We start from the raw sequence: 12,084 nt of genomic DNA, 5'->3' as shown, positions 1-12,084 counted from the left end.
TAATTTCCCCATACATCATTTTTTTTATACTGGGCAGCATGGTGACCCAGTTACACCTACATGTATACATTCTTTTTTCTCACATTATTATGCTCCATCCTAAGTGACTAGACATAGTTCCCAGTGCTACACAGCAGGATCTCATTGCTAATCCACTCCAAAGGCAATAGTCTGCATCTATTAACCCCAAGCTAAGTCCACAAATAAGAAATGCTGGAGGGGCTGTGGAGAAAAGGGAACCCTCCGGCACTGTTGGTGGGAATGTAAGCTGGTACAACCCCTATGGAGAACAGTATGGAGGTACCTTAGAAAACTATACATGGAACTACCATATATATCTGGGCATATATCTGGATAAAACTTTCCCCAAAAAAAACACATGTGCCCGCATGTTCATTGCAGCACTATTTGCAATAGCCAAGATATGGAAACAACCCAAATGTCCATCGACAGATGATTGGATTTGGAAGATGTGGTATATATACACAATGGGAATACTACTCAGCCACGAAAAAGAACAAAATAATGCCATTTGCAGCAACATGGATGGAACTAGAGACTCTCATACAAGTTGCAAATCTAAAGAGAACTGTAAGGCCGGATTTGATCCATGGTGTAACACCTCTTGTCATCAGAAGCTTTTTCTCCTTCATGGGCAAGGCCTCTCCTGCTGGACCTCAGCCCAGGGAGTAGGAATTCAGATGTGTGTTCCAGGCCTGCTCGGCCCTCCACCTTAGCTGGCTGTGTGTCTCCGAGAAAGTAATATAACGTTTCTGAGCCTCCACTTCCTTAACTATCAGATTAAAGGGTTTCAGAGAGCAGCCCCTGAGTTCACAAAGCCCCTTCCCACTCGGGCTGTGAGTTAATTTGCCACCAGCAATTCAGTCTGCTCATCAGCACATCCGAGTCCAAGGGGAATAAGAGGGTGGGTGCACCCTTTGTGAGAGCCAGAGGGACCCTAGAGAAAGGGCTTTGCGGGAGCAACAACAATGAAGCGGGGGAGCCGGCAGACCTGAGAGGCGGGGCGAACTGGCAGGGAGCCGGCAAAGGCGTCTCCAGGACCCTCCCTGAATCGGCCCTTGTCTTGCTCACCCTGAGATGTACGCTGAGCACCGTCTCTGATTCTCACAAATGGTCACTAACTGTCCCCTCCCTGTAGAAGACAGAGGCTCTGGGTGGCACAGAGTTCTGTCCACCCCGCCGTAGAGGAGAATGGCATCCGTCGGGGGAGTGACTTCACGGAGGACCATGAGTCACACCTGGGAGAATCCCAGGACGCCTGATGGGGACAGGCTGAAGGGACCCTGGGTCCCCAAGTGTCCAGCCCAGCGCAGACAGAGCCTCAAGGGGGGCGCCCAGCCCTCCAGCAGGGTGGGCCCAGCTCCAGCAGCATCCCAGCTAGAGCAGATCGAGGTGGGCAGGGAACCCCAACCTGTGCCTCCTCTTCCGGCTGCAGTCCTGGCCCCACGCTAGAGGGCAGGGCGCCTTCCCATCTTGGCCCTTGCTGGGCCAGCTCTCCCGGCCTCTGAGTCTATCCTCACCCAAGTCCCTCGGCCTCCGGGGCCCAGAGCAGCCGTGAGCAGTGGACGTCCACGTTCTGAAGGTGACCACCAAACGCCAAGCAGACGCAAGGCACCAGGAGGCGCCAGGAGGGATCCCAACCAGGGGTCACTGCACCACCCAGGGAACGGGTGGGCCCTTCTACCACCTTCCCCAGCCTCCGTCCCAGAGGCTTCTCTGGTCCAAAGGCGCTGAGACCCAGGGAAGAATGTCCACTTGCAGAGAAACCAGACCACCACGGCCACCACCCACAGCCACCACTCAGAGCGCTCCCAGTGGCCGCCCAGGGGATCTGAGGGCTTCCAGGAAATCTCCTTAAAAAAAAAAAATCATTGCCACAATGACTAACTCCACCCTCACAGGCTCTACCTTTGGATTAAGCTCTCCCCCTTTTTAAAATATTTTTTGGCTGCACCCAAGACATGTGCAAGTCCTCAGGCCAGGGATCGAACCCCAGCCACAGCAGTACAGCAGTGACAAAGCTGAATCCTTAACTGCTAGGCCACCAGGAAACTCCTGGATTAAAGCCCTTTAGGAGGGAGAATGTGGAGACTCACCTGGTCATAAGGAGTGAGGAACTGAGAAGCTCCAGGGCGTGGAGCTGCAGGCTGCGGGACCCCTAGGGCTGCTGCAAGAGGTGGGAGGCACCGGGGCACAAGGCATGAGTCAGGAAGCTCCCAGCAGCCCTGGGAGGGAGGCAGCCTGCCCTGTCTGGTAGGAGGGGCAAAGGCTCGACAGGGCGCCCAGCCTGTCAGAGGGAGTGCTGGGTCCCTTCTCCCTCCCGGAGGCAGCTGGGTGCCAGCATTGGCCTCCCCTTCTGCCCTCTGCACTTCTGCTCCACCTGCGTCCGCTCTCTGCCCTCCTCAGACGGCATCCTGAAGATGCTCGCGGGCCCTCTGGTCTCAGAGCCAAGGATGCTGGGCTCCAGAATCCCCCGCATTCTTGGCCCTCCCCCCCCCCACATTGTCCTCCATACCCAGCCCCCAGGGACCCAGCGGGTGCCACGACAGCGCCCTCTCCCCCTCCTCCTGGGAGGCAGGCCAGCCTCCCCACCACCCATCTGTGGCTGGTCAGCTGTGTGTGAGGCGGAGGCGGTCAAGGACATGGAGGGCCAGGCTGCCGCTGCATGTTCTGCTCCATTACCCTTCATTCCTCCATCTCGCAGGAGCCTTCCCGACATCACAAAAGGGCCTCCACCAGCACTCGCTTGCTTGGCTGGGGCTGCTGCCGCCGTGGTTTGGTGGAGCTGAGTGCAGAAAAGCAAATTGAAACTGCTGCATGGATGTTAGACACTAATTGGAAACTGCCCGGTTGTGCGAGGCTGTCCAGTCCAGCGGTGGGCACGGTGGCTGTGGCGGTTGCCGGGTGACGGTGGGGACGCGGCTGGTGTGATGGAGGAGCACGCAGGTATCATCCATAGTGGACGCGGCTCTGAACCGGAACCGGGGCGGCCCAGGGGCCGGGGAGAGCTGACCGCAGGGCTCACCTTTCCTTTCCATCCCCTCCTAACGGGACGCCCCGTCATGGAGGATGTCACTCGACGTGGCCCAGGACCAACACTTGTTCTCCAAACAGGCTAAGTTCCGTCAAGCCTGCCGTTTTCAGGAGACACCGACAGCAGTGTCGTCTTCTGCCTCAGAATGGGCAGGACCGCACCACTGTCCCCATGGCAACCAGGCTGCCGGGGATGGGCTCAGACCTGGCAGGAGTGGCGGTCCCCAGCCTCACCAGGGTCCTGGGGTCGGTCCTTCCAGCGGAGTTTGGGCAGCTCCACGTGCACCTGCGCAAGTCCCGGTTCTTTCCCCCCCACCCCCCGCCAGTGCACCCACGCGCATCCCGATCTCCGTCCCCCCCCACCACCAACTCGCATTCTTCTCCATCAGGCCTCTGAAAAGTCCAGTCTCTCCTCACCATCCAGGCTCCCTCTGCAGCCCACCACTGGCCACTTGATGTCCCCCAGCTCCATGGAAACTGTTCTCACAGAGGTCTTCTTTGAAATCCGTTTGGCCAACGAGCCCCATGTCGTGAAACCCTCCTCTTCCTCAGCCTCCATGACCTTGCCTTCGGCTGGTCTCCTCAGACCCCGCCAAGACTTCCTCCTGCATCTCCTCCGTGTGCATCTACCCACCCCTTAAATATACTGGCCCTGCCCAAGCTCCATCTCAGGCCCGCAGACCTTGTCTCTCTCCTCGTCCTTCTTAGGCACCATCTCACAGAGCCAAAGCGCGCCCTGCTCCATCCCCCGCCTGAAACCCTCCCCCAAGGCTAAGGTGCAGTTACCCGGAATCACCCATGGGACACCTCTCCCGCAATGCTGCCACCTCGGGCAGGGCCTGTCCAGGTGGACCTCCTCCTTCACCGGGGACCACATCGCCCTGCTCCTCCTCCTCCTGCTTTTTCAGGGGGTTACCTTTTTTATTTACGTATTGATTTTTAATTTTTAATGGTTTTTATTTTTTCCATTACAGCTGGTTCTGTCAATTTCTACTGTACACAGTGACCCAGGCACACACATTATTATATCCATTCTTTTTCTCCCATGATCCTCCATCCTGCTCTGTCATAAGTGGCTAGATACAGTTCCCAGTGCTTTGCAGAAGGATCTCATTGTTTATCCACTCCAAAGGCAGTACCTTGCATCTATTAACTCCCCAGACTGCGCATCCCACTCCTTCCCCCTTCCCCTCGGCAACCACAAGTCTGTTCTCCAAGTCCATGATTTTCTTTTCTGTGGAAAGATTCATTTGTGCTGTACATTAGGTTCCAGATATAAGTGATATCGCATGGCATTTGTCTTTCTCCTTCGGACTTAGTTCACTTAGTATGAGAGGCTCTAGTTCCATCCATGTTGCTGCAAATGGCATTATCTTGTTCCTTTTTATGGCTGAGTAATATTCCATTGTGTATATATACCACCTCTTCTTGATCCACTCCTCTGTCGGTGGACATTTAGGTTGTTTCCATGTCTTGGCTGTTGTGAATAGTGCTGCAGTGCACATAGGGGTGCGTGTGCCTTTTTCAAGGAAAGTTTTGTCTGGATATACGCCCAAGAGTGGGATTGCGGGGTCATGTGGTGTTTCCAATATTTAGTTTTCTGAGGTATCTCCATGCTGTGCTCCATAGTGGTTGTACCAGTTTACATTCCCGCCAACAGTGCAGGAGGGTAAGCAGTTACCTTTTCTAATATAACCACTTTTTGCAAAAGAGCTTGGAGTCCACCCTGTTAAAATGTACCGTGAACATCTCCAGACCCTCCAAGCCTCATCTAACTGCAGTGGATCTTTTCCTAGTACAGGTGTAGATATTCTACCAGAATCTCGGCAGAGGGCTTTCCTCAGGGGCCCGGGGTCTGGGAGGCAGTTTCTCAGAGATGAGCAGTGACCTCTTATCATTCAGTGCGGTGGAAACTTGGGGGGGGGAGCTTTTGACACCATCATTTTCTGCTCTGCTGGCAATCTTGCTAGTTTCCTCCAAATCCTAAAGTCCCCAGTTTTTCTGGCTCTCCTCTTTAAAAACAGCTCTCTTCCGTAAAGGGGGGCCTCACATTGATTTCTGACCAGCACTTGTATTCCAGAAGAATTACTCAGTATTAAGCATTGTCAGACAGACACGTTATGCCACATACTCCCCAGAGCATCCTTACCAATCAGGATCTATGTTTTGTCCCATTTCTCAGATACAGGGACTGAGGCTCAGAGAAGTTGAGTCACCTGCCCAAGGTCACACAGCCATAAGAGCAGAGTCAAGCCTGGGATCAGATCTGTCTGCAGCAAAGCCTGTGCATTTAACCAGTTGCTGCATCATCTGCCTGTTAGTGTAGAGCTCTTCCCTTGAGCATTTTCATTTTTGCACACGCAGCCTGGCCCCCAAGGGAAGCTTAGTAGCAAAGTAGAGGCCCAGCAAACACCCGCCTCCTGGTCCCGGGCGCCCAGAGGCAGGGGTCTGAGCAAGGGCAAACCCTGGGGTGGGGGTGGGGAGCAGCGCCTTCAAGAGCAGGTTTCCACCCCTGTGCCCATTGCCAGGATTTCTGGAAGCCTCGTTCCGGATCACCCCCTTGCCAGGCTTTGCCCTCTTTAAGCGCCTCTGTGGCCCCAACCCCCGCCCCCTCAGGTGGAGCTTCCTGGGTGGAGTCCTGCTGGGCCACTCTTCCCTCCCAGGGAGGACGGAGCCAGGCAGGCTCAGGACTCCTGTGAGTGTAGGAGGTGCTGATAGGAAGCTGCCTGGTGGTCTGGCCTCAGGCCCAGCCTGCAGGATTGATTTTGCTGTAAAACCCCGTCTCTCTCTCTACTGAGAGTTACATTACAAAAAGCCTCTTCTAAGCTGAATCCAACATGCAGGAAAAGGATGATACACCCACGCATGTGGGATCTATACCACCTTTAACATCCAAAATCCGTTAACATAATACACTGTATCATGAAACTAATGGACAAAACCACACCATCGTAGATGCAGAAAGAGCATTTGACAGAATCCCACACCCTTTCATGCTTTAAAAAAACAGGAAGAAAAGGAAACTCCTTCAGCCAAATAAAGGCCACCTACAAAACATTCCAGCCGACATCGTCCTTAGCGGGGAAAGATGGGAGGCTCTCCCCTGAAGACCGCCTCTTCATCCTGCGTCATGTGGGACGTTCTCACCTGGGCAGTCGGGGAAGAGAATTAAATAAAAGGCAGCCGCATTGAAAAGGAAGAAATAAAATGATCTGCATTTGCAGATGCCCTGATCTTTACGTAGAAAACCCTAAGGAATTCACTAACGCAGTGTTAGAACAAATAAACAAGCCCAGCCAGGTTGCAGGTGGGATACGAGATCAATCTACAAAAAGCGACTTATTTCTGGAGTTCCCACTGTGGCCCAGCAGGTTAAGAACCCGACATAGCATCCATAAGGATGTGGTTCGATCCCTGGCCTCACTCTGTGGGTTGAGGATCTGGTGTTGCTTTGCTGTGGCTGTGGTGTAGGCTGGCAGCTGCAGCTCTGATTCAGCCCCTCACCTGGGAATTTCCATGTGCTGCAGGTGTGGCTGTAAAGGGGGGTGGGGAGAAAAGCAACTAATTTCTACACACTTGTAATGAAAAAAATAAAAATTAGAATTAGGACGACTATTCCATTTATAATAACATCCCCCAAATAGGAATAGACTTCACAAAAGAAGTCTACTCTGAAGACTACAAAACATTGTGAAAGAAGCTAACGAAGACCTAAATAAATAGAACGATACAGCAGGTTCGCAGATTGAATAACTTGCTCCCGTGAGGACGGCAGGAATCCCCAAACTGATGTACAGAGTCAACGCAGTCCCCATCGAAATTCCAGCTGGCTTGTTTGCGGAAACTGACAAGTCGATCCCCCAATCTGTGGAAATTCAAGGGGCCCAGAATGGCCAAGACAAGGAAGAGGAGCAGAGTTACAGGATTCATTCTTCCCAGTTTCGAAACGTCCCTCAAAGCTGCAGCAGTCCAGACAGAGTGGTACTGGCCGAAGGAGAGACCAGGGATCAATGGAATAGAACAGAGGCCAGAAGGAAATCCTTCCTTTTACAATCAGTTGATCTCTTGACAAGGGTGCCAAGACAATTCCACGCGGAAGAAATAATCTTTTCAACAAATGCTGCTAGTACAGCTGGATTGCCAACTACAAACGAAGGAGGTTGGACCCCTACCTCACACAGTTCACCAGTGATGCATCGCAGATAAAATAAAGAACTAAGACTCTAAAACCCGTAGAAGAAAATAGAGACTTAAATCTTTGTGACCTGGGGTTAAGCAGTGGTGTCTTGGCTATGACATCAAAAACACAAGCAACCAAAGGAAACTTAAACTGAGCCTGATCAAAAGTAAAAACTTTTTTTTGGTAAAAGACATCATTGGCGTTCCCCTTGTGGCTCAGTGGAAAGGAACCCGACTAGGATCCATGAGGATGTGGGTTCGATCCCTGGCCTCGCTCAGTAGGTTAAGGATCCAGCGATGCTGTAAGCTGTGGTGTAGGTCACAGACTCAGCTTGGATCCCGCATTGCTGTGGCTGTGGCGTAGACTGACAGCTGTATCTCTGATTCAACCCCTGGCCTAGAAACTTCCGTACGTCCCAGGTGCAGCCCTAAAAAGCAAAAAAACAAAAACAAAAAAACCCCACAAAAGATGTGATCAAGAAAGTGAAAAGATGAGTCACAGAATGGGAGAAGACATATGGCAAGTCACCAATGTGACAAGGTGACAAGGGACTTGTGTCTAGAACATACAAATGACTCTAACAGCTCAATAATGAAAAGATTAAAAAATGGGCCAAGGATCTGCATACACATTTTTCCAGAGAAGATAAACAGGTGGCCAACAAGCACATGCAAAGCTACGCAACCTCATGAACATCAGCAGGGAGAGACACATCCAGACCCCAGTGAGATGCCACTTCACACCCGCTAGGAGGCCCCATGAAAAGAGTAAGAAAAACAGGAGATAACCCGCGTTGGTGAGGTTATGGAGACGCGTGAGTCTTCTGCTCTCTGTAGGACTGTAAGTGGTGCACACCCTTGGGACAACCATTCTGGCGATTCTTTAAAAGGTTCACGTAGAGGAACCACACGACCCAGCAATTCAGTTCCTGGGCGCCTGCGCAAGCGTAACAAAAGCGTTAGTCCATGCGAACTCTCGTACACACATGTTCACAGCGGCGTTATTCACAGCAGCCAAAAGGCAGAAATAATCCAGAGGTTCATCGGCTTCGGAATGGATAGAAAAACTGGGGCACAACCCTGCAATGGATATAGCATCCAGCCACGGCGGCGAAGTGCTGGAGTCAGCGCCAGCGGTGAACCGTGGAAATGTTAGGCTAAAGGAAAGAAGCCACACACCACACACACACACACACACACATGCATGCACGCGCACACACCACACGCACACACTGCATGATCCTATTTATGAAATACCCAGCAGGTACAAATCAGGGATTGCCCAGGACCGGAAAAGGAGGCTGGAGGAAAAGGGCCGGGCGTGCTCTTGGGCGTGATCTTTGGGGGAGCGAAGAGGATAAACCTGTTCTGGAATATTCATCGTAGCGATGGTTGCAAGACGCTGTGAATATCCTAAAAACCACCCAATCAGACCTTTTAAGTAAGGGCATGGGGTATGAATTATCTCGCAACAAATATGTAAAATACATTATAATAAATATACTAATGAAATAAATATAACATATAATAACAGATGCATATTTTAGGTCTGCATTGCAGCCCTCCGTTGGCACAGGCCCCTACACAGGAAGGGAATGGGAGGCAAGCAAGGCCCCCTGTGCCCGCCCCCACCCTCGGGAGGCAGGGACTCCGGAGGAGGGGGAGGGGAAGGTTCTGGAGTCAGTGAGTCCCAAAGAGAGACCCCTGGAACTCAGGCGGGCAGCACTCGGGAGGCGCTGTGCACCTGCTGAGAACCAGTCCTCCTCCGCCAGTGCCCCCCACCACCACCGCCTCAGGTCTCCTGCCTCATTGGAGCCAAAGGTCCCTGCACCTTCCCCCTGGCTTTCTTCCCAACAGCCCCCCTCTCAGGGTCTTTGCTTCCTCATCCAGTCTCCTCCCTGTACCTTGTCAGTGCAGACATGGAACTGCCCTTTCCCCTGGAGCAAAGGAGGGACTCAGCCCTGCAGCACCCCCCGGCCCACAGTCCTTCCTCCCCCATCACCCTCCCCGCCCTGCAGGCTGCATCTCACTGCCGCCCTCCCTCCCTCTGCACAGAGGCTGGCTCCTGGCTCCACAGGGCAGCCCAGGGGGCACAGGTTCCCCAGCCCAGGAGTGTCACTGTCCCAAAGGCCCCACAGCCGCTCACGGCTCTGTCACCCCATGCCCACCAGATCTCCAGTCCCCTGCCTTTCACTTCTCTTCCCAGGGGCGGAATTGATCACACCACCTCTCCCTTCTCTGGAGGTCACTGGCCCCTTCCTACAGGCAGGCAGGCAGGACATGCAGGGCCGGACAGGCAAGCTGGTATCTCCAGAGTAGCTCACAGGTGCTGAGGTTCCAGGAAAGGTGGGAACTTTTATTCTGGCTCCAAGGCCCCTAAGCCTGACGGGAGCGGAAAGGCCCAGATTGTGTTCCGACGGCTCTCTGGCGCTTCCCGCCCCTGGCGGTTTCCTCTTCTCTCCACTGCGCGGGTCCTGGTGGATGTGAAGCCTGTGTGTTGCCATGGCAACGTGGCCAAATCTGACCCCCAGGGGCTGGAAGCCATCCTCCCGCCCTCTCTCCTCAGTGCTGCGATTGTGCTAAAATAATACAGCTTCCAACTGCATCCAAACTGCTTCAGAGCGAAGTTCCAGACTCCTAGATGACTGGGGGCTCTCAAGACCTGAGACCCAGCATCTCAGGCCCTCACTGTCACGGCAGTCAGCAGAGAAAGTCTTGGGTTCACCTTCCAAACAGCTCGGCGGAACGCTCTAGAAACCAGCGCTCAATCCCAGCTGGTTTCCCTCCGCTTGGAAATTCGCCCTGTTTCCCATTCTTAGGGGCAAGGTGCTAGAATATTCAGTCAGGTGCTTCCTTCCTCCCCCCTTTCCAGATCTGAGCACCAGATTTAAGGAAAGGAAGTGCCAGCAATCCAGAGCATCCAGCCCAGGACAGACCCAAAGAAAGTGTGTCTGTCAGAGCCCTGAAACCGCTTGAGCAAGAGCATGCCACAGCGCATCGCAGGATTAATTTTCTTCAGCTCTTAAGTCTTTGTTCTCTGTGTAGGATCATTTTTTTTCCTTCTCTCTTTCTCCCAGATGGAGCCTAAACGCCTAAAAAAACAACTTCCCAAAATCCTGAAACTCCTGAAACCAGAGGACAGGATTCTGATCGTGGGGACAACACACAGACCTTTCGACGCTGAGCTTCAGTCTTTTTGCAGAGTTTACCAAAAAATTATTTTGGTTCCCAGACCAGACTATGCTTCCAGATACGGCAAGTACCTTTCACCCCTTCCCGGGTGCCGTCCCCGAGGCCGGGTTGTGCCATATGGACTTAAAGGCGTGTGGAGCCGGGGGAGGGGGGGGCGGTGGTGGCCTTTGTCACCCAGGGGCCATCAGAAGGTGATGAGCGTGGAGCCTGTGTGCTGGAGACACAGGTGCACAGGCTGTGCAGCCGAATCCGAGCCGGGAACGTAGATACCAGATCACAAGGAAAACACACCTCTGTGCTGTTGATAACCTAATTCTTTTCACCCAAGGCCAAGGGACCTCGACAGGGGTTGTTACTTGGGGCCCAGAAGGAGACAGCAGCCCTTGTGGGTGCGAATTTTCCTTCTGGCAAGTAGATTAGGTCCCTCGTCTTACACCTGTGGTGGTAAAGTCTTTCTCTCACAGCAGCGTTGCTTTTCACTAGGTCCGTTTCTTTTTCCAGTCTCAAAATATTAGTCCAGGACAATGTTGATTTACTTAAATGCTAAACACAGCAAGTGCTTACTTTTTCCCATTTTTTTTTTCGGGGAGTTCCCACTGTGGCACCATGGGTTAAGAAGCTGATGGTAGTGGCTCAGATCTCTGCAAAGACACGGGTTCGATCCCCCGGCCCAGTGCAGTGGGTGAAAGTATCCAGTGTTGCCACTGCTGTTGCGTAGGTCGCAGCTGCAGCTTGGATTCAATCCCTGGCCGGGGAATTTCCAAATGCTGTGAGAGCAGCCATTTAAAAAAGAAAACACTTCTTTTGAAAGAGATTTTTAAAGGGGAACAATACTCAGAAGTGGCCCTAGGAGTGAAGCCATAGGAGAAACTTGGGAGGAGCTGCGGATGTGAGCTCTGACGACACCTGACTTTGTCCCAGCTCTGCCCTTGGATAGTTGATGACCTCGACAAGTTGGTTTTCCTTGGGAGCCTCCATTTTCCCATCTGTAAAGTGGGAGAACTGTTTAGTTCCCAGGGCTGTTGTGGCCCTTAGAGGAGATGGTTAAAATGCCCAGCACCACCTCAGCTCCCAGGTGGCAGGGGACGAGGAGGGTGTAGCTGGCAGGGGGTACATGGCAGGAGGGGCTGGCAGTGGGGCGGGGAGCTCTCCATTCTCTCTTGCTGTGTGGCAGACCTCCCCAGTGGCTTAGAACAATGAAGTGTGTCCTGGTGGTCCTGAGGGGCCATGGGCCCAGCTTTGGAGTTCCCTCTGCAGTCTCGTGATGGTGCTGGCAGATGGCAGCCAGGGCTCCGGCCATCAGAAGACCAGACAGGGCTGGACTTCCAAGACCTTCCCTCCATGTCCAGAGGTGTTCTTGGCTGTCTGATGGGAGCGTAGCTGGGCCTGCCCACCAGACCTCCTACACCTGGCCTCTCCCTGGGGCCTTGCGCAGCCCAGCTGCTGGGTCCCCAGAGGGAGCACACGAAGAGGCTGGGGCAGAAGCTGGAAGGATGCCTGTAACCCAACTGCAGAAGCCCCAGAGAGTCCCTTTCACCACACTCTGCCGGGCAAGAGAAAGTCACCGGGCCAGCAGGGTTCAAGGACAGAGGACTACACAGAATGTGAATACCAGAAGTTCATGGAGGGGTCTTCTTTACCGGCCGTGGTGCCGGTGGC

The 12,084-nt window shown here is 53.3% G+C and overlaps 1 protein-coding gene across 1 annotated transcript in view; it reads left to right on the top strand.

Annotated features, from left to right (window-relative positions):
• The window catches only part of IQCA1 (IQ motif containing with AAA domain 1), a 169,544-nt gene that overhangs the window by 145,288 nt on the left and 12,172 nt on the right, over positions 1-12,084 (top strand). Inside the window, exon 17 of the mRNA XM_013984621.2 lies at positions 10,311-10,488. Coding sequence (XP_013840075.2) covers positions 10,311-10,488 — 178 coding nt within the window. The remainder of the gene's footprint in view (positions 1-10,310; positions 10,489-12,084) is intronic.

Source organism: Sus scrofa, chromosome 15 (genome assembly GCF_000003025.6).
Source record: "Sus scrofa isolate TJ Tabasco breed Duroc chromosome 15, Sscrofa11.1, whole genome shotgun sequence".
NCBI lineage: Eukaryota > Metazoa > Chordata > Mammalia > Artiodactyla > Suidae > Sus > Sus scrofa.
The sequence above is the reverse complement of the archived record's forward strand: the minus strand, read 5'-3'. Positions and strand labels throughout refer to the sequence as shown.